This window comes from Arctopsyche grandis, chromosome 7 (genome assembly GCF_051622035.1).
Source record: "Arctopsyche grandis isolate Sample6627 chromosome 7, ASM5162203v2, whole genome shotgun sequence".
Taxonomy (NCBI): Eukaryota; Metazoa; Arthropoda; class Insecta; order Trichoptera; family Hydropsychidae; genus Arctopsyche; species Arctopsyche grandis.
Window position 1 is genome coordinate 17453405 of NC_135361.1, and position 21665 is coordinate 17475069.

Consider the following 21665-nt stretch of genomic DNA (forward strand, 5'->3'; position numbering starts at 1 on the left):
CAACCATAATCAATTACATATATAATTGTTTGTTTTGCTATTTAAATCATTTATTTTATTAATTTAATAAAAAAACCGAAATATTAGACATTCTATTGTAGGAAATTACGCGTGTCAAAGAGCCGCACATGCCATCAACCCATATATAAGGCTTGTAAAAATGACAAAGTTTCAAAACGATTGAAAGAATGTAGGAAAAGTGTCAGACCAATAAGTGAAGTGAAATATAGAAAAACCTTGTAAAAATCGACTTAAATATTCACCATAAAATTCACTACAAATTCACCATAAAATTGCGACTTCAATACCAAAGGAACTGTAGGAATCTCGTCGTCGTCATCGTCATCGAAACCTTCGAGAATATTCCGCAACAACAAAATACATCGAGCGAAACAGCGCCAAGCATTCCAGAAAATACTACGCCTCGACGAAAGCAAATTCCCCTTGTACGCATCAATAACTAAATGCTCGTACAACCACTTCCATCAAGCATTCCAGAAAATACTACGCCTCGACAAAAGTGCATTCCTCTTGTACGCATCAACAACTAAATGCTCGCACGCATCAATAACCACTTCCATCAAGCGTTCCAGAAAATTCTACGCCTCGACAGCAGTGCATTCCTTTCTTACGCATCAACAAACCACCACCATCGGTCAGGCGATTCTAGAAACACTATAAAAGGAGGTACAACCCAAACAACGCCAGTCGACCCACAGCAGCAAGCGTCGACACAAAGCAGCAGACCAGTCGACATACAGCTCCTGACCAGCCACCACTACACTACGCGGAGCCAGCAACACACTGCCGTATCCAGAGACCTTCCGAACATAGCCGAACACCGAGCCAGCAACACACTGCCGCATCCAGAGACCTTCTGAACATAGCTGAATGCCGAGCCAGCGACACTCTACCATATCCAGAGACCGCTGAACGACATACTTTTACCAACAATTAACCATACTTGTGTATACGTGTTACTACCAAATAAATACCACATTAAACATATAGTTGTATTAATACCGAACACAGACGAATCTGTCTACAATACATGGCGGACTGGTGGTGAAGAAGACCTTCACAATAAGACTAGTTCCCATAGAACAAAAGATAGCCTCGATCTTATTCGCAGAATCCGTGGGAAGAATGATCTTATCACACATGTGTCCAAGTATGACCTCAATGCTCTCATGGAGATCAAGGAATGGCCTTAATAATCATTACCATTCGTCATGCTCCAGTTAGAACCCCTCTGATGATTAGGAAGAGACGCCATCTATGTCAAAATTCACCCCAGGCTCCAGACTTAAATACTCGTATAGGTCTGTTACCGAGAGTTGGTGCGAACAAATGCACTTACATATGTGGTGTTAGTGAAAAGGTGTATAGCATACTGTCACACTGCATTCAATAATAAATAAACACTGTCAATTTCGCGCGCTTCTGTGCGAGTACGAGAGCGCGCCAACTCTCAGTAACAGACCTTATATCGGACGCTCTTTTCAGTTCAGCTCAACTAACCACTCCAACGAACTCACACCAAAATTCCATTCAGTGATAATTTGACTCACCACTCCTTCAGTGATGACTCGAAATCACACATATAAAATTTTTGCATACTTGTAAAAAACAACAATAAAAATTTCGTTAAAATTCGACCGAGTTTCTATAGACACCCTTACTAGTACACATCACTTTTCTTTCAACCAACAAATGGCGGCACCATGTCTATAATTTGTGACTCTAATTACGAAATTCAATTTTACTCAACTTTTTTCTCAATGACATAAAATATTCTCAAAAATAACAGAGCTCTTAGATTTATTTATTTTTAACTGTAAAATTCAAGTGATCAAAAACTACACAACTATTGCATTTCTTTCCTCGCATTATTTTCCGTGAGTGGAACATTCATTGAGGAAAGGTCAAATATCAGAGTCCTATAAAAGCTGCTGTACATTTATATATGTATATGAATAAATATAAAAAAAATTTCAGATGTTGGTCGATAAATATGTTATAATTGTTCAATTGAATCCATCAGTGATAAAATTACTCTTATTATGGTATTTAAAAAAGAAAAATTGATAAGAGGCTTAAACCTACTTTCAGTTGTTGTTATGTTCCAAATAATTTTGTTGCCTACTTCTAGTGATGTTCGGTAGGAATTTTAAAAATTTATAAACAATTAATGCTTTTGTACTATTTACAACTTACAACAAGCCAAAATTATGCGGTTACTCCTCGTTTCTGCTAATTAAAATATTGGGTAGCATTGAAACACAACTAGCTTAAAAATTAAAGTATTCAATTTTATTATCACACTGGAAAGAGGAACATGCCCACCAAAATCTTACATGCAATTCAATAATCAAATTTTTGCATATATCATTATATAAATAAGTTATCCAGTACTCTTACGATTTGAACTTTGGCATCAAAATGACGACAACGAAATATAACCAAAAACAACGATGGTGGTAACAGGAGGGGCCTACGTTATTCCCGATTTAATATCCCAGTTTGCGTGATATTCCATTCCTTTCGGTCGCGCGTGTTGAATCACTTCATATTATTATATACTAGCTGTATTACCCGGCTTCGCTCAGTGTTTATAATATAAACCGCTTAAACATGACTAAGCTAATTTAATTAAAAAAAAAAAAAAATTAAAAAAAAATTTAAAAATTAAAAAAAAAAATAAAAAAAAAATAAAAAAAAAATTAAAAAAAAATAAAAAAAAAATAAAAAAAAAATAAAAAAATTTTTTTTAAAAAATCAAAAAAAAAAAATCAAAATTTTTTTTTGCCTTCTAGGGCTTCGCCCTCGGCGCCCCCCTGAGCCTTTGCCTTCTAGGGCTTCGCCCCTCCACGCCCCATGAGCAATTGCCGTTTAGGGCTTCGCCCCCCTTAGTTAATGCCTTTTAGGGCTTCGCCCCTCCGCACCCCCATGATTAAATGCCGTCTAGGGCTTCGCCCCCCCTAGTTAATGCCTTTTAGGGCTTCGCCCCCCGCGCCCCCAAGATTAATTGCCGTTTAGGGCTTCGCCCCCCTTAGTTAATGCCTTTTAGGGCTTCGCCCCCCGCGCCCCCCTTAGTTAATGCCTTTTAGGGCTTCGCCCCCCACGCCCCCAAGATTAATTGCCGTTTAGGGCTTCGCCCCCCTTAGTTAATGCCTTTTAGGGCTTCGCCCCTCCGCGCCCCCATGATTAAATGCCGTCTAAGGCTTCGCCCCCATGATCAGTTGCCTTTTAGGGCTTCGCCCCCCGCGCCCCCAAGATAAATTGCCGTTTAGGGCTTCGCCCCCCTTAGTTAATGCCTTTTAGGGCTTCGCCCCTCCGCGCCCCCATGATTAAATGCCGTCTAAGGCTTCGCCCCCATGATCAGTTGCCTTTTAGGGCTTCGCCCCCCGCGCCCCCAAGATTAATTGCCGTTTAGGGCTTCGCCCCCCTTAGTTAATGCCTTTTAGGGCTTCGCCCCTCCGCGCCCCCATGATTAAATGCCGTCTAAGGCTTCGCCCCCATGATCAGTTGCCTTTTAGGGCTTTAAGGCTGCGCCCCATAAGACAGCGCCCCATAAGGCTGCGCCCCATAAGGCTGCGGCCGATAAGGCTGCGGCCGATAAGGCTGTGCCCCATAAAGCTGCGCCCCCTTTTGAGCCCCATGGGGCTGCGCCCCATGAGGCTGCGCCCTCATGAAAAAAAATTAATTAAAAAAAATTAAAAAATTTTAAAATTTTAAAAAAAAATTTTTAAAAAAAAATAAAAAAAAAATCAAAAAAAAAATCAAAAAAAAAATCAAAAAAAAAATTTAAAAAAATCAAAAAAAAAATCAATTTTTTTTTTTGCCTTCTAGGGCTTCGCCCTCGGCACCCCCCTGAGCCTTTGCCTTCTAGGGCTTCGCCCCTCCACGCCCCATGAGCAATTGCCGTTTAGGGCTTCGCCCCCATGATCAGTTGCCTTTTAGGGCTTCGCCCCTCCGCGCCCCCATGATTAAATGCCGTCTAGGGCTTCGCCCCCCCTAGTTAATGCCTTTTAGGGCTTCGCCCCCCGCGCCCCCAAGATTAATTGCCGTTTAGGGCTTCGCCCCCCTTAGTTAATGCCTTTTAGGGCTTCGCCCCTCCGCGCCCCCATGATTAAATGCCGTCTAAGGCTTCGCCCCCATGATCAGTTGCCTTTTAGGGCTTCGCCCCTCCGCGCCCCCATGATTAATTGCCGTCTAGGGCTTCGCCCCCCTTAGTTAATGCCTATTAGGGCTTGCGCCCCATGAGGCTGGGCCCCCCGGGCCCCCTTCGGGGCCCCACGGGGCTGCGCCCCTTGTGGCGCCCCCTTTTGAGCCCCATGGGGCTGCGCCCCATGAGGCTGCGCCCCCCGCGCCCCCTTCGGGGCTTCACGGGGCTGCGCCCCTTGTGGCACCCCCTTTTGAGCCCCATGGGGCTGCGCCCCATGAGGCTAGGCCCCCCGGGCCCCCACGGGGCTGCGCCCCTTGTGGCGCCCCCTTTTGAGCCCCATGGGGCTGCGCCCCATGAGGCTGGGCCCCCCGGGCCCCCTTCGGGGCCCCACGGGGCTGCGCCCCTTGTGGCGCCCCCTTTTGAGCCCCATGGGGCTGCGCCCCATGAGGCTGGGCCCCCCGGGCCCCCACGGGGCTGCGCCCCTTGTGGCGCCCCCTTTTTGAGCCCCATGGGGCTGCGCCCCATGAGGCTGGGCCCCCCGGGCCCCCTTCGGGGCCCCACGGGGCTGCGCCCCTTGTGGCGCCCCCTTTTGAGCCCCATGGGGCTGCGCCCCATGAGGCTGGGCCCCCCGGGCCCCCACGGGGCTGCGCCCCTTGTGGCGCCCCCTTTTGAGCCTCATGGGGCTGCGCCCCATGAGGCTGGGCCCCCCGGGCCCCCTTCGGGGCCCCACGGGGCTGCGCCCCTTGTGGCGCCCCCTTTTGAGCCCCATGGGGCTGCGCCCCATGAGGCTGGGCCCCACGGGGCTGCGCCTCTTGTGGCGCCCCCTTTTGATCCCCATGGGGCTGCGCCCCATGAGGCTGGGGCCCCACGGGGCTGCGCCCCTTGTGGCGCCCCTGGCGGGGCCCCATGAAACTACTCGCCTTGCGCCCCCGCGGGGGTGAATCCATTGAATCGAAAAAAACAATTTGGCGCCCATGGATCGAAAAAAAAAAATCGAATCACGTGTTCGATGACGTCACCGATCTACGGACGACGACGACGACGACGAAGACGACGACGACCAAGGATATTTACATACAAAGTCTCTTTCCAAATTATAGATTAGATACTTAACACAAATTCAACGCTATTTGTCGTGATTTGACTTTGTGAACTTAGTTTTTATTGGTCATACCACAAGTTTTCACTAACATTGTGTACACTACGAATTGGTTTTAGTAAAAAAAGTTGATTTTGTTTACAGTTTTGTAACATCACTTTTATTCGCTTGATACGCGGCGTTATATAAAAATAGCATTAGTAGAAGTGAGTGTCATATGCAAAGAAGAGATGTGGCTATTTTTGGATAAACGCGACATTCCTGTATTGTTGTAGTTGAACACAATTTTTCACAATAGATTCTTAATTTCAATTTCATTTAGTTATATTAGGAATTCAATATATATTCGTGAATATATACAATAACTAGTTGATAAAAACAGAACAGTAATTTTTTAAATACATGTATATATTATTAAATGTGGCTAGTGTTAATTTATAAATATTTACAAAAATATAAGTCTCAAAATAAATTAACGAGTCTATGATAAGATAAAATAGCACAATCATAACTAAAATGAGTGAAACTGAAAGCAAATTGTGCTGTGAACGAGAGATGTCTCCTCGCAGCAACTGCTCAACGCCACAATCAAGCCTCTCTGTACCTGTGAATGTTTGTAACTGTTCACCTCTGCCACGATACAGGTAAATCAAATTCAATTTGAATTTTCGATTTTGAAACAAAATTGGGATGTAAAATTTCAAAATCTATAATTTTAGAGAATGGCTTTCACCACACTGCAGAAGATCTATAAGCCGCAGCACTTCTGCTACGCCGATTCTAAGTCCAAAATATAGTTCAACCACCGCAGAAATTTTGCCTCCGCTCAATCAGACAATTGAAGTTTACACAAAACCAGTCATAGAAGATATTTGGGTAAGTCGTCTTACAAAATATTGAATAAATTGAAGAAATGAAATGTAAAACACAATTTCTATTAATTATTTTTATATTTACTGATTAACAAATAACGATTGAAGTTTTTCATATAAACATCAAAAATGATACATTAACAAAAATTGCACAACATAATTAGACTATGACTCCAGTAATAATAAATAGTACATAATATATACAAAAATTGTTGTATCGCTTCGTTTACAATAATTTCACAAATCAGAGTTCTTCATTGTCAACCATATTTGATTGTTCTTGAATCACAGTTAAAACTTTCTTCATAGACTTCACTATGTCTTCCGGTTGACTGTAGAAATATTTATGTTGTAGACTTCCCATCTCATTATAAATATTTTCTAGAACATGACCGTTGGGTGTCAGGAAAAGTATTCTGTAATAAAATAAAAATAATTTTAAAACTAATTCTAGCAATTAATTGCACAAAGCTCTCCAATCAACCTGGTATAATTTCGTTTTCGGAGCAATTCCAACGTATTGATGCTTTAAAGTCTGGAAATTGATCCTCAGACATTATGTTTTATTTACAATAGAATTATAAACAAAATAAATTCAAAGAATTTCTAACGTTTAAGCAAATATTCACTACAGCTGTCAATATTTGCAAATATTTATTACATATGAAGGGCTGAAAACCAGACTGGTACAAGTGACATTTTCAAAACAATCTGGTTTAAGTGCTAAAATAATAGCATATATGAAATGCTATAATTGTAGCACTTAAACCAGCTTTTTTTTTAAAATGTCACTTGTACCAGTCTGGTTTTCAGCCCGTCATATGTAATCACATATGTATGCAATTAAGTTCATTGTTTCCATACATACATATGTCCCCGTTAAAAGTAAAAATGAATAAAGAGGAAATATACAATTTTGATTTCATATATTTTTGTTTTATAAATCACATGCGAATAGTATTGATTTATATGATTTCAATTCACATACATACATATATAGAAATATTTAGCAAAATCAATCTACCACGTAAGCCGTGAAGTCATAAGTGTAAATACATACATATTTGCACATATTTTTGACGTTACCTACATAATTCAAAACATTGTTTGCACTTCTTGGTAACAATATATGTAGGTGTCGTAAAAAAATGTCGTGTATAATATTTCAATTTACACATTTTATACCAATAATAATAATTTCTCACATGATAAGGTATTATGGTATAAGTATAAGGTATAAGATTATACGTCTAAAAAACAAGGTATAAGGTATAAGGTATAAGGTATAAGGTATAAGATTATACGTCTAAAAAACAAACTAAAATGCTTTAAAGAAAAACTGCATATAAGACTCATTACTCAATTTCCTGGAACCGGACTTTTTCTTAGAACATATACAGATATTTATATAGCCTCATTGAAACCAAAATATTTCAACATAAGTCATATCTATAAATAATTCTTGGCTGTCTCAAGTATGTACAATAATCTCTTAATTTCACGGCAAAGAAATATAATTTATTTCCATTGTAATATCTCCTCCCATGTGTACTAGAATTTAATTCCAATCCTGTCAAAACAGGTATACGCCGAAAATATGCATATACATATAAATATAGTAATACAGTAAAAAGACTACCGGAATGAATGTTGAATATACCTGGGAATGTAACCACCATCCGGACTATAATTAGAATCACTGGGCTCATCCTCGTCCATGAGATTTACCATAACAAAGTGTTGGCTGAGCTTCAGCAGCGATTCCGAAGCGGCAAACTTCGGCTTGAGGGCCTTGCAAGCTCCACACCAAGACTTGTGTATCATCAGCAGAATCGGTGCCGAACGAGACCGGGCTTCTTCTAGGGCTGCGGGTAAAGACTCGGACCACGAATATTGAGTTCCCAGGCCGTTGTCAAGACCCGAACTCGAACTCATCGTTCCCAGGATCACCCCACAAATCAACATCAACAAGGTCACGCGCCATCCCATTTTTAATTAAATTTTCCGAGCAATCCAAAAAGAACGATCACACCTACGCTAACGCCAAATCTCAGTGTTGATCCTCTCTCTCTGTATTTTGAACCAAGCTCTCCCCTCCACTATTCGAAGCCGCATTGGCCGTAACACGTCCAAATACGTGTATGTGCGAAAGCTCATAAAAAATTATCCGCATTTTGAACATTTTTTTCGTGATGTTTTCACGAACTTATTATAATTATAATTATTATGACAACTAAATATCCAATTCTTAATAAAAAAACAGTTGTTATTTTAAGTAAATTTCGTAATAGGAAAAATATTAAAACTACTAACTGGGTCGTCGACCATTTGAACTTTATTTAAAAAATGAAAACTTTATTGCAACCTTTTGATGTTAAATTTACTCATGAAAATAACTTTGTACTGATAACGATGCGTGTGTGATAGCAATGTAGTGTTATGTGTGGTAGCAGGATATTCACTCTGACTCAAGGTCTGACCGCACTGGTAAACGGACTACTAGTCATATGTGAACTAGTCACAGGACAACCGGTCGCTCTAGATTGGTCACACATGATCACCCGTCACACTAAAACTGGTCACACTCTAAAATCGGTCAAGAGAAAACTGGTCGACCGATTTTAGGGTGTGACCAGTTTTCTCGTGACCAATTTTCGGGTGTGACCAGTTTTAGTGTGACGGCTGATCACGTGTGACCGATCTAGAGCGACCGGTTGTCCTGTGACCGGTTCACATTTGACTAGTAATCACCGAACCACCGCACTATACGACAACCAAACGATGCTTCACTTCACAACAGTGTGCGACAATATTAGGTAAACCGCACTTGAACGACAGATTATGTCAATCATTCGTTCGATACCTCGGAGCAAAATGGACGAAACGGACGCTATTATAGTATCTTTGATATGCGAGGAAGAAGAACAATCGAGAAAACCCAAAAGATTATGGCTACATGCTATTTCAAAGTGACGATATGAAGAAGGAGAATAATTGTCGCAAGGCAACCCCCCCACTCAACGACACCTTGCGTCAAAGTTGGTCGAAAAGTCAACTTTGACGCAAGGTGACGTTCTACGTCAGGCGACTGTCGTGCAGTGCGTTATGTCTCATACAATTTCATACACACAATATTTGGTCGCGTACTGTTGTGAAGTGAAGGATCGTTGGGTTGTCGTATAGTGCGGTCAGACCTTAAACGTTTGTGACGACGGTGTTTTGTCGCGCCTCGGATAAGGTGAAGAGGAGGCATAAAATTAACATTAAAGAAATAGAAACTCCAATTATTAAGTTGTTTTAATTAAATTATGAGAGTCAAATTCAAATAGGGTCGATTATTTATTGCCACAAAAATTGAATGCAAATATGTATACAGGTCTGTTACTGGGTTCGGTAATTATTCCACAAAAAGTGATCTCGTTAAAATCTCGATCAAGGAATCTGGCACCCAAAAACTCCATCAATCGAAAGCTACCCACGCGAAATATTGTACTAACAAGAACTCGAGTGCCAGATGTTCCGTGATCGAGATTTTAGTGACTTGTGCGAGATCGCTTTTTGCGGAATAATCCTTTTACCCAGTTATCGAGACCGTCTTTTTATTATTGAATGCAGTGTGACAGCATGCTATACACATATTCACCGACAGAACACAAGCGCATTTGTTCGCGCCAACTCTCGGTAACAGACCTATGAATACATGAGTAAATATGCACGCGAAAATTAAAACAAAATTATATTTTTCGTTTGACAATCGAGTTAATTATTATGCCCCATCTTCACATTGGCCTAGTCACAATAAAACCGCCATGCCAAACTTGTAAGCAATGCGAATCCTGCTCGCACACACACACACACGCATCTTTTTGTGCACAAAGTTTTTGTCAACATCAAGAGCGAGGATAATAGTATGCCATCCATTGCGTGTTGGAATCCTACTTCAACACCCGCAAGTTACGTATGTTGGCTCAACGTGAAATGTAGATATAAAAAAGTTGAACAATTATTTCATTCAAAAAATATTAGTGAATGAAGTAGATACTATTGATGTGGTTAAATAAATGCAACACGAAGTCAAAATTCACCTATAACCAGGGCTGTAGAGTCCGTTCAAAATTTACCGACTCCGACTTCGACTTTATTTTATGATTCGACTTCGAATCCAACTTGAACGATTTAATAAGATCAACTTTTCACGCCAACATATAAAATCATTAATAGTTAAAATAAAAGCGATTTTCGAAATATAAAAATTAATGGAATTAAAAAAATCATTAAAAATTGATTTGTAACCCAATTTATTGAATTATTGGTGATGAAATATGTATAAATAAAAAGTAAGTACATGCATAGTGTATTTGTATGAATTTAATATACAAACAAATTAAATTAATAAAAAAATGAGAAAACAAAAGTATGAGACTGAGGAAATAATCGGTTTTGCCCACAACACATCAAAATACGTGCAATTCAACGATTTAATTTATAGTGTAATTTAAATACATACGTGATTTTTACAAACAAAATTATTAAATTTCAATTTATTGGTGGACTCAAAGTTGACACATAATAAAAAGGAGTCGCGAGTCGGTTGGTTTTTCACGATTGCGACTCGGCTTGAAATTTATATTTATTTTTTTAATTTTATATACACATACCAGGAAGGCCTAACAGGTAAACCCCAATGCGCCTTCCTAGCCAAATGCTCTGACTCCACAACTCCGACTCCAACTCCACAGCCCTGTTTATAACTCAAAATGGTTTAGCTGTGATTATTGTCACGATTAATAGTCTTTCGAATATGTATTGACATGATAGTTGATCGAATCGTACATCTGACATAACAGTCAATTGATAGCTGTTTCACTTTTCATAATCATAAATTTATGTCATCTGCTTTGAAAGTACAACACGAATCGTTACCAGTTTGAAATACGATCCAGTTAATCTAAATCTATTAACCAAAAAAGGGGAGTAAACGAAATACAATACCAATGCCAACATTTGAATTCCCATGTGAGCAGAGTAAAACTAAATATGTATTTAAAATGAAAAAATATATACAAACTAAATTTTAGTCCGTTACGAATCACGCGCTGATTTCTTATTTATAGTCTCAATCTGAATCAAACTAGAATCTAATTAAAACTAAACTCGTAGAACATATTGACGAAAGGCTTCCGACATCGCTTTGTGAAATCAGCATCGAAGACATCTAGAATTCCTGCACGCATCCTAAATATTAATATTGTGAACGCGTGCCATAAGTTGACGTCTTCTGCTCTGGAAGGACGAGCTTCAATGCGTCCTTCACCTTCTTGACCTTACTGGCATCAGAGCGTTCACTTCTAAACTCTGCTGTTTCATGCACCCTTGCACACGCTGATGACGATTTTGGGACCGGTGCCTGCAGACGTACTACATAGTACTTTAGATCAGATGTTTAGCATAAGTCGGGCCGCAGTATGCGACTAGTCGATTACTTAAATGGGGAAGGGGGAAGTAAATGGAGCTAACGAGTACTAGCGTACAAGTAGATATATGTAGGTATGTATTGGTGATAAGTAGAAGTACGCGTCATCTCTGCTCTGTAAAAAGTGCGACCTTCTCCCCTGTACCCCTCTTCCCCTAGTCCGCGTGTCCGGCCAGCCAGTCAGCCAGTCAGCCAGCCAGCGGCCGTCGCAGGTAGGGCGACCCGCCCCGCCAGGCCCGTATTCGAGGCCACACCTTCCATTGCTTTTCCATGTCCTAGTTTAGTTGTGTTAGATTCAAAAAATGACTAATAAACTTACAAAGCCTTTATACTCAAGTACCACTAAATCTTAAAACTCAGTCCGAAAAGATACCAAATTAGGGATCTGTTCTATTCTTTCGGGTGAATAGCCTTCCTCGTCGTCCATTTGCTCGACTTGGGTAATGTTTCAGTTAAGTGTATTTATTTTCGGTCCCCCTACTGCGGTTTTTAGTCTTTGCCTATTGTAGGGTGGAGATACCGTAGCGATTACATAATTACTATTGCGGTCTATATTTGGTCACTATATTTATTTATTTTATACATATATACCAAGAAGGCCTTACAGGTAACCCCAATGCGCCTTCCTGGCCAATAACAAACATTGCAGCATTATTTTTTATTATACAAGTCGCTGAATTACGAGACACTGAAAAACTCGCAACTTAACGAGACATCTGTGAATTGTACATAAATTTTATTGTACATTAATCAATCTCAAATAGTGGTGACATAGTAGGTAGGAAGGATATTTAGCCAATTTTACCGGGAACCGTTTCAACAATGAAATCAGAGAAAATGGGCAAATCCAGGTCTGACCAGCAGCACTACAGATATACTCAGAAAAATTCTTTTCAATCGAGGTCAGCTCATGGGATCGAACCCGGCGCCTCTTGCTTTAACGACCGAGCTATGCTGCTCGCTAGCTTGGTCGTATATACATACATACACATAATAGTATACATATACATACATACATACACATAATTGTGTCATTTTATAATGAATTCCTTTATGCTAATTTTTAATGTCATTTTCTGAAATGGCCGAATGGCTACGTCAAAATGTGTGTTGGAAGTCACTTCAAAGATTGAATCAATCTTTCGACTGTTTCTTGATGTTTAAAAACGGGATTATTAACTTTCCTAATATAAAATCTGCTTATACACATTTCGACGGTCAGGTTGCTCGACGGCTTAAAAAATGGTTCACTATTGTTAACCATTTTTTTTTTGTTTGGAAAGATCTATTTTTATTTTATGGCGGAAACCTGACTGCCGCTCTTTATTTATGATGTCTCTTCAGAAAGTTAATTGATATAGATTTATCGCAAAGCGATCAAATTCATAAATTTATTAGTAAAAATATGAATGTATAGAATAAGTTTAATTTTCCTTTTAATTTTTACTAATAAATTTATGAATTTGATCGCTTTGCAATAAATCTATATCAATTAACTTTCTGAAGAGACATTATAACTAAAGAGCGGCAGTCAGGTTTCCGCCATAAAATAACAATAGACCTCTCCACTGTCCAAAAAAAGCAGGAGAGCAAAAACATGGTTGACAATAGAAATTGACATTTGTGAACCATTTTTTTTAGCCATCGAGCATCTTGTCCGCCTGTCCTTAGTTATTACTATAGCTCGGCGCGACCCTGCGCCCCATTGTCCATTACTATGGTGAACCTTTTTACTTTATCTATATATGTACGTACTAACAAAAGATGAAGTTTTGTGATCACGCGAAAATTCGAATTCAGTATCGATCACTGCTCACGTTTTACTGATCTAGAAAAAAATGTGTAGGTGTCAGTGTATTTTGGGGATTTTTTGAACACCGTTGGTTCTATCGAACTGAAACTTAATTTCAGCTTCTGAAATTCTTATCGACACGACGTAAATTTTTTTCAAATTTTATTTTTGGTTCTCTAGCTTTATAGTTTACCACCTTTCCTGGAAAATAACGACCCTGCGCCTATCTCTAGTTATTACTAGAGGTAAGACCGGAAGCTTACTTTTTCCAGGAAACAGGGCAAACTAAAAAGCTAGAGAGCATAAAAAAAGGGTTCATCATACAAATGAACAAAACACGACGAACAATGAACAATGAACGGCCCAAAGTTGGTCCGCTCTTTAGTTATTACTAGTCACCGGACCCAGAAGCTGCCGCATATTGTTCAAAGGTTGTAAATGCATTGTTAAAGGTTTGCTGAACCTTTTTTACAAAGGATTTACAACAATGGAACAATGGATAGCACTGTGACTATCCTACCTCTAGTTATTACAGACGACGATTGTATCTCTGTTTATGCCTTAATCCTCATTGCAAAATTTGATCGACTCCAATTCATAAGCCTAGCAATACAAGAAACGAATGGCCGTCACTAATGGTAGACGACTGTTGGCGAACCAATTACCATGTCGGACTTTCTTTCGACAAGACTATTAGCGCTTCATTTAATGTTTTCTTGTACGCAGCATCATTTCTGACAAGATTCATCTCTTTTGTAAGAATACCGGGTATCTTCGGCAGCGGTCTCCGTGACGAGCCAGAATGTTAAATTACAGAAAACGCAAATATCGGAAGGCAAAGATCGAAAATCGAAAGATCTTAAGTCGAAAGATCAAAAAAAAAAAGGTGAAATATGAACAAATTAAAATTTTTAATTTGTTCATAATTGAAATATGGCTTGTTATCCCCGTTTCTCTTTTAATTGCTTCTTTTTTTTGGGTTTTAGTTTTCTCACGGATCTTTTTTACGTTTTTCTGTCGTGGACCATTTCAAGAACGCTCTCCTTCACTCGTCTTCACAGTCCTGAATTAATTTTGAAGTTTTGCTCGAAGACAGTTTTTTTTATAATACGATCTCTTGGCATCATTAAGATGGGTCTACGTGACGAGACAGAATGTTAAATTACAGAAAACGCAAATATCGGAAGGCAAAGATCGAAAATCGAAAGATCTTAAGTCGAAAGATCAAAAAAAAAAGGTGCATGGTAAACGGTACATACTCACTTAATTTGCGCGAGCAGGATACAACAGGAACAAGAGGAACAGGCTTTTCTTCCCGTATTAATGTGCGCGCGCAGAATACGGGAGGAAAAGCCTGTTCCTCTTGTTCCTGTTGTACCCTGCTCACGCAAATTAAGTGAGTATGTACCGTTTACCATACACCCTTTTTTTTGATCTTTCGACTTAAGATCTTTCGATTTTCGATCTTTGCCTTCCGATATTTGTGTTTTCGGGCGTTTCACTTTCGGGCCCGTGAGGTAGAACCATTTTTTAAATAATAATGTTACATACAAAGTTTGTAAAATTTGATTACCTGTTCTTTTATAGTTAGAACTAGTCCGGGAGAAGGCGTTAAGCCACCTTCAGATAAAGAACTACATACTTCTAAACGCTTAGCGCCACCTGATACTGCTTTAATTGCAGATTCTAAATTATCTATGCAGACTTCCGATATTTGTGTTTTCTGTAATTTAACATTCTGGCTCGTCACGTAGACCCCTTCGGCAGATAGTAGAGCGGATGAGATAATTTTTAAATGAAATGCTTCAGATAGCGGGAAAGTGCCGTAACTTTACATAGTAAATGTGTAGAGCTAGAATCGGCGAAGGCATTCATCCTAAAGTTTGTAGATAAAAATGGGGGGCGGCTGCGGGGGCGCTGACTATACACGCGTCCGGCACTGACTACCTGATGAGCTCTTTCCGTCTCAGTCGCACTGGCCGCGAAGAGCGCGTGCGAGCGAGAGGTCTGCCGTGGTATGCGGTCGCCCCAGCCGTCGCCCCGCGCCTCTCCCCCCCTCTCCCCACCCACCGCAATCCGCGCGACTCTCGACTCTGCCTCACCGTCTCACTGCCTCAACGCCTCAACGCACCTCCTCGACACCTCAACACCTCACCAAACCACACCACTTCTTCCCTCGAGGATCGATCGATCGATCCCACTCGCATCCCTCTCGTTTCCCGGTCCAGACCAGACGGTCGTCCTTGACCGGTGGAAAGTCGCCGCGGCGGTTCTGTTGTGAAAGCGAACGCCGCTGTCAAAAGTCGCGCAAACCGCAAACCGTAAACCGCTCGCCCGCTTCATTGTTTGTTTACTCGCTCTAGAGTTCGGTGCTTCTGCTCTTTTCGTCTTATCGTTCTCCTCGTCTTGGAGCTCTGGGCGAAGAGGAGAGAAGAGGCTCGACCGACTTCGACCAAAGCGACTATGCGACGCTGACGATGGCAGCTTCCGGATCCACGCTCGCGCTCGGCCAGGTAAAACCCCTCACAAACCCTCTACTTGCACTTGTATTCGAACCTCGTGGTCGGTGCTAGTACCGTACCGTACAATACAGTACATGTACAATTCATACCAACTTCACACTTTTGAAGTTGCGCGTGCACTCTTGCCAGGGCGAGTGTTTGATTGTGTTTTGGGCCAAAACGTCATTGTGTATTCTCGACGTTACATTATGCACGTACATACTTTTCTATGTGAAGCTGACGAGCTTCGTGTACCCACCGTCGTAATGACGAAAGATATTTTGTTTCGGTCCGTATAATAATCGCTCGTGGACAATCGTTCGCGTTGTGAAACTGTCGTTATTCAACGACAGATCAACTCAAAGCTGTCGTTTTATCTGGGGAATGTTGTACCGGTTCGTTTTGACGAAATTTTAAACGCCGCTCGAAATCCCTTCGAAGTGTGATAAAAATTACGGTGAATGTAGGTATGTATTGCAATAATAAGTGTGATTCGTGCGACTTGCCGATGTGGTACGTCTTTTATGCGGATTGTTGTGCATCTTTTGGAGGTTCTGAATATCGTCATTGTAAAACACCTGCCGTAATAGTTTGAGAGACTCGATTCCTATTGTAATTTTGCGGAGTGACTAATCAGTGCGGTGGATGTGGGCATGCATGAATTATTTAACTCTGAAATGAAAAAAAAATCTACGTATCGTTGAAGTCGACGGATGATCCTATCGGAATTTAAGCCGAGGTACGTTTAAAACATTCCGAACAATTTCCTAGCCACAGTATCCCAAATTCAAAGCCGAATTTACATAAATGAGTGATACTCGAGTACTATTTATTTATTTAGTACAAAACGTCATTAATCAACTATGGAATAGACAGTGCTATAAATTGACTTGAAAATATTATCAGGATTTTTAAGAACGCTAATAGGGATAAAATTTAGTCATTACTAAATAGTGGATGGTCATTAGGGCAATATGCTTTTTGTTATTATTAATTTTGTAGAAAAAAATGCCCTCTTGCATTCAACACTGTTAGAACGTGTATTGTTATTTGCCATTGCCCTAATGAGTATCCATCCCTTAGTCATCAGAAATGACTCATTACCAGACTTAGGCGGCCAGGATGCTTCTACCCACAAAAAATAGTTCACTATTGTCAACCTTTTTTTTATTTTGCTCTCTTGCTTTGTAGGACAATAGTAATTGACAATAGTGAACCATTTTTTGTGGGTAAAAGCATCCTGGCCGCCTAAGTCTGCTCATTACCAGAGATCGGCGGACAAGTTTCCTTTGCCCACAAAAAATGGTTCATTATTGTCAATTACTATTTTTCTACAAAGTCAGAGCAAAAAAAGGTTGACAATAGTGAACCATTTTTTTGGGCGAAGGAAACTTGTCCGCCGGTCTCTGCTTAAGTCATTACATTCGGAATATGGGTCGTTAAAAATGCAAGCGACTGCGATTTCGCATTTATATTGTATTTATATCGAATTGTATTTACTAATACCCAATACCCTATGTTTGTATACAGATCCGAGACATTGTTTCTATCTTTGTCTTTTCTTACGTTTAGGTCAAAATGAGGAGAGGCCTGATATTTGACAAATATTCGTCAAATGCGTTCATTTAATTAATTTCATGTTATGTATTTATAAATAAAACATACACAGTATTGAAAGGAAAAAGTTTTATTAAAGATAATGATTTATATCAGCTCATTATACATATATGCGACACTCTGTATCTAAATATTAGTATTCCAGAAATATTCAAAAATTGGCCCAATGGGACAAATTTGAAAAAAAAATTTTAATCGCAGTCGGGAGTCGTGTCGTAATCGCATAGTGGGGAAATATCGGAGTCGTCTTTTTTACTTGAAATATTTCTATTTGGCTTTCCCAAAAAAAATAGGAGACCTTGACCTAGGATATTATGTTACTTCAAGAAGTTTTCAAATGCTGAAATTTTTTTTATTTTTAAATGCTTTTTATTGTTAATGAATTATGTTCACAATACATCTTATATCTATTTTAATAGCTTCTGACCTACTGATCATTTTATATTTTACAATTTTATTTATTTATATTTTGTTACCAATTATATTATCTTATTTAGTGTACGTATTTTATATACATATATACATTTATAATATTATATATGTGTACAACTATTGAAAATAATTAAAAGAACGATATAAAATTTATCTATTTTAGTTTAGACAATTTTCTACTCGTTTTTACAAGGCTTTATATAATTTAGGAAGTCCGTTTTGGCACAATTCGCAAGTCTCTTTGAATCCACTTATCTGATCCTAATTTTAAATCTTACGCCGGTAATTAATTTCAATGTTTAAAAATTTTACTAGAAATGGTTGTCTTTACGAAATTATCATCGCGAAAATATGTATAAAATTCATCCTTAAAAATTTCGTAGAAATTTTGAATAGAATTTGTGTCACATCCTCCTATTTCTGCGTTCCATCAACGATGTGAAATGAAACATAGAAAGGAAGAAATAAATTATCTAAAATGTTAATAAATCAAATCGTTTGTGTTCTCATTGGTTCGTTTTCTCCAGAGTGAATTGATACTTGTAGGGGAGGCTGGTTGTTTAATTTTGTATTGAGCTACATACTTTGCAGCGTGGTATGTGATACGTGTTAATGCCACATACATACATATTTTGAACCGAATCGTTACACATTTTTATTTTCTGATTTTTCCGTATCGTGGAATAGATATTCATTGAAAACTGTGTTCGCTCATTACCAGCCTTTTATTTTATTACTGGAATTGATTTAATTGCGGGGTTTTTCGGGCTTACCTGGAGGCTAAGGGCGAATTAAAACTCGTTTACGTTAAAAGTAAAAGTAATCACCGTGACGAAGAAACCAGGTTCCACGAGGGACCAGCCATTTGTATACAATCGGGGTATGCCGTCGTGGCCAGTTCTTGAACTCTTTTATCGTGAGAATTTAGTTTTTTCGAAGCGCTTGTTGTTTGAAATAGTTAGTACATATTTGTACGTATACTTTATTTTTTTTTTGTTCGAAATGTATCTCAAGAGATTAACTAAATTAGTAAGCAAATTGGGTAATGGAAACGTCAAGAAAATCCTACTAAAAGCGAATCACAATTATTATTTTTAAACTATTAACATGCATTTAAATTCACACCTAATTGAAATGAAGTTTTCTGGAATTGTGACATTGCTGATTTCGCCATTATTATCATCTGAAATATAATTACGATTTCGAATCAACTGCCCTGTGTAAAACGTCTGACATATGTACGTCAATTTCTCCTGAAATAATAATTGTAACTGTTAAGAATTTCAAGGTGGAATTTTCGTCTTATTGATAAAATTGTAAATGCAAATTTTTTGACGTAATCGTAAGTTATGAACGTAATACTGTGTGCACATGTGGATTGTGGTTATTTGTTACAAACATGTTATTTTGTTGTTTAGATTAATTTGCGTTAACAACGCCCACATATTATATCAAATTGCATTAACTTTTATCTAATTGGGTGGAATCCCTTTTGTGGTATGTAACCTCTTCTTATTTCGGATGATCATGGGTTACTGGCGTATAAAACACATTTTGTATGTACATACATGGCAGGAATCTTGAATTGTTTTGCGGTTGGATAATAAAAAACTAAAATGTATATTTCAGTTACTTCAAAATAAAATTAACATCCCGATCTAATGTAGAAAAATTGAAATTATAACAAAAATAATGAAATAATAATAATTTTTTTTTATGTGCTGGAAAATTAAAAAAATATATATTTACATATGTATTTGACTAACATTGAGGATTTTGGGCCCACAACTATGTAACGATCGCAAGTGAGGCTCGATTAACGTTGAATTTTTTAAATTTAATTATTAAAATTTTGTTAATTTTGTGAAATACCTTTACCTGTAGTACCTTTCTATTGGGGACGCATTTATTAACGCATTTACTTTTGTCTCTGTTTAATACGTCAAACTATCAATATCTTCACCTTATGCCAGCCACACACCATCAATTGTCAAGTTTGCATGATATGATATATTAGATCAACTATACTTGAAGTTATGTGACTATCAATTAGCATGACAAGTGTAAATTGACAGCCAAACATACATACATATGTATGTATTTCGTAAGAAAAAAATAATGAAAATTGTAAGAAAAAACGATGCAGGATATAACGCCCTTTTAAATTTTCATTTATTATTTTTAATTTTCTCTTACATTCCTAGCGCTTTTTCGCTAAAACCATCTAGCATATCATATGTGGGAGATACTCTCCGGGAGTTGATTGTACCACAGTCATTGACCATGCTAAGATCGTTGAATACTTAGGATTTTTAAGTTTGAAATGAAAATACTATGACGTAACTTTTGCCTATGAGTTATTTTGGTACCTCCCGTTTATTATTAACATTTACCGCACTGTGGTATGTGATGGATAGCGAGTAACCAGGATTCATATTTTATTTTATTTCTTCAAATATACTGAAGGGTCTTCATATTTTAGGTATTCCTCACCAAAACCTCTACGATTCGAATTATTTATTACTTATTTAAAATGTTTGGACCATTGTGGCATTACAGGGAGAACCTAATGCGCCACAATGGCCTACATAAGAAAACAAGAGAGGGAGAAAACAATGACAGGCATGTGCGACTTTGGGCCGAGTCACGTGTGACACATACACACACACTTCTTTCATCATCTCGAACGGGTTGGATTGTTGAGCGCGTAATGCGCGCACTTTAATTACAATTAATATTACGTGCGCCCGCGTGTCTATAAATTACCTTACTTAATATTTATATATGTAGTCGTATGCCTCATTACTGAGGATCGTGACTATGATGTCCGGTCAACCAGTTGCCTGCATTCGCTTCTGAATTCGGCCAGACGAAGACTTGCTACCATGAAAGAGCCCATCGCTGTGCATACTTGGTCAGTCCAGCGTGCGGGGAATCTGCCTCTGGCTCTTCCGACGTCACCAATCACAACCAACCGCTCCAGGCTCTCCTCACCTCTTCGTGCAATATGGCCGAAGAACTGTAATATTCGTTTTAGGCATATTGTTGACAGTCTATCCTTGATTTTTATTTAATCAAGGATAGACACATTTGTGCATTTGTCGGTCAAATGCACGTGCAATAGCCGTCTCCAGGACCACATCTCGAAGATGTAGATTTTCAGTCTATCCGCCGCCTTTATAGTCCACGTCTCGACTCCATAAAGGCAGAACTAAATAGTTATATTATAACATATAACTTTATTTTAATTCGTGTATCAATTCCTTTCCGAAACCACCCGTTGAAATCAACGGGCAGAACACCAGTATTAGATAATCGCGAAGAAATGATATCGTGGCTGATCCAAAAAGGTTTAGTCGGTGATATCCCAACTTATCCAGCTTGTAACGAAGAAATACGACTTCGCATCCGAAGCGATCGGCAGTATTTGGAGTATTGGTGTGTAATAATGAGAACCTATAAAGCAAATTTTATAAGAGTGAAAAAATAAATATAGGCGTTTAAGCAATTAAAATTTGACATAGTGAGAGGGTGCCAAAAAGGGAAAAAACGATCGGAACAGTGTGGATAAATACGACAAATAGACGTCACCGAGAACGATAATAGAGTATTTTCAAACGTGTCTATTACGATTATTTTTCACCATCGTAGTGGTGGATTTGATTTCCATATATATTGATGACCGAACCGAGCAAAATGGCAAAGTTTGAA

At 39.0% G+C, this 21665-nt stretch overlaps 2 protein-coding genes and 1 long non-coding RNA gene across 3 annotated transcripts in view; 2 read left to right on the forward strand and 1 right to left on the reverse strand.

The window, feature by feature from the left end:
* Positions 1–21665, forward strand: part of LOC143914647 (uncharacterized) — a 403002-nt gene that overhangs the window by 300231 nt on the left and 81106 nt on the right. The gene's annotated exons all lie outside the window — the stretch shown is intronic.
* LOC143914643 (thioredoxin domain-containing protein 12-like) lies at positions 707–11137 on the reverse strand. Its single transcript, XM_077434933.1, has 3 exons — positions 7800–11137; positions 5278–6555; positions 707–2586 (listed from the first exon to the last, which is right to left on the reverse strand). The coding sequence occupies exons 1-2, from the start codon at positions 8126–8128 to the stop codon at positions 6384–6386; spliced, it is 501 nt and encodes a 166-aa protein (XP_077291059.1). The 5' UTR covers positions 8129–11137; the 3' UTR covers positions 707–2586; positions 5278–6383.
* The window catches only part of pyd (zonula occludens-like protein polychaetoid), a 41371-nt gene continuing 22164 nt past the window's right edge, over positions 2459–21665 (forward strand). Inside the window, exons 1-3 of the mRNA XM_077434900.1 lie at positions 2459–2588; positions 5274–5911; positions 5987–6143. Of these exons, the coding sequence (XP_077291026.1) occupies positions 5784–5911; positions 5987–6143 (285 nt within the window). The 5' untranslated portion in view covers positions 2459–2588; positions 5274–5783. The remainder of the gene's footprint in view (positions 2589–5273; positions 5912–5986; positions 6144–21665) is intronic.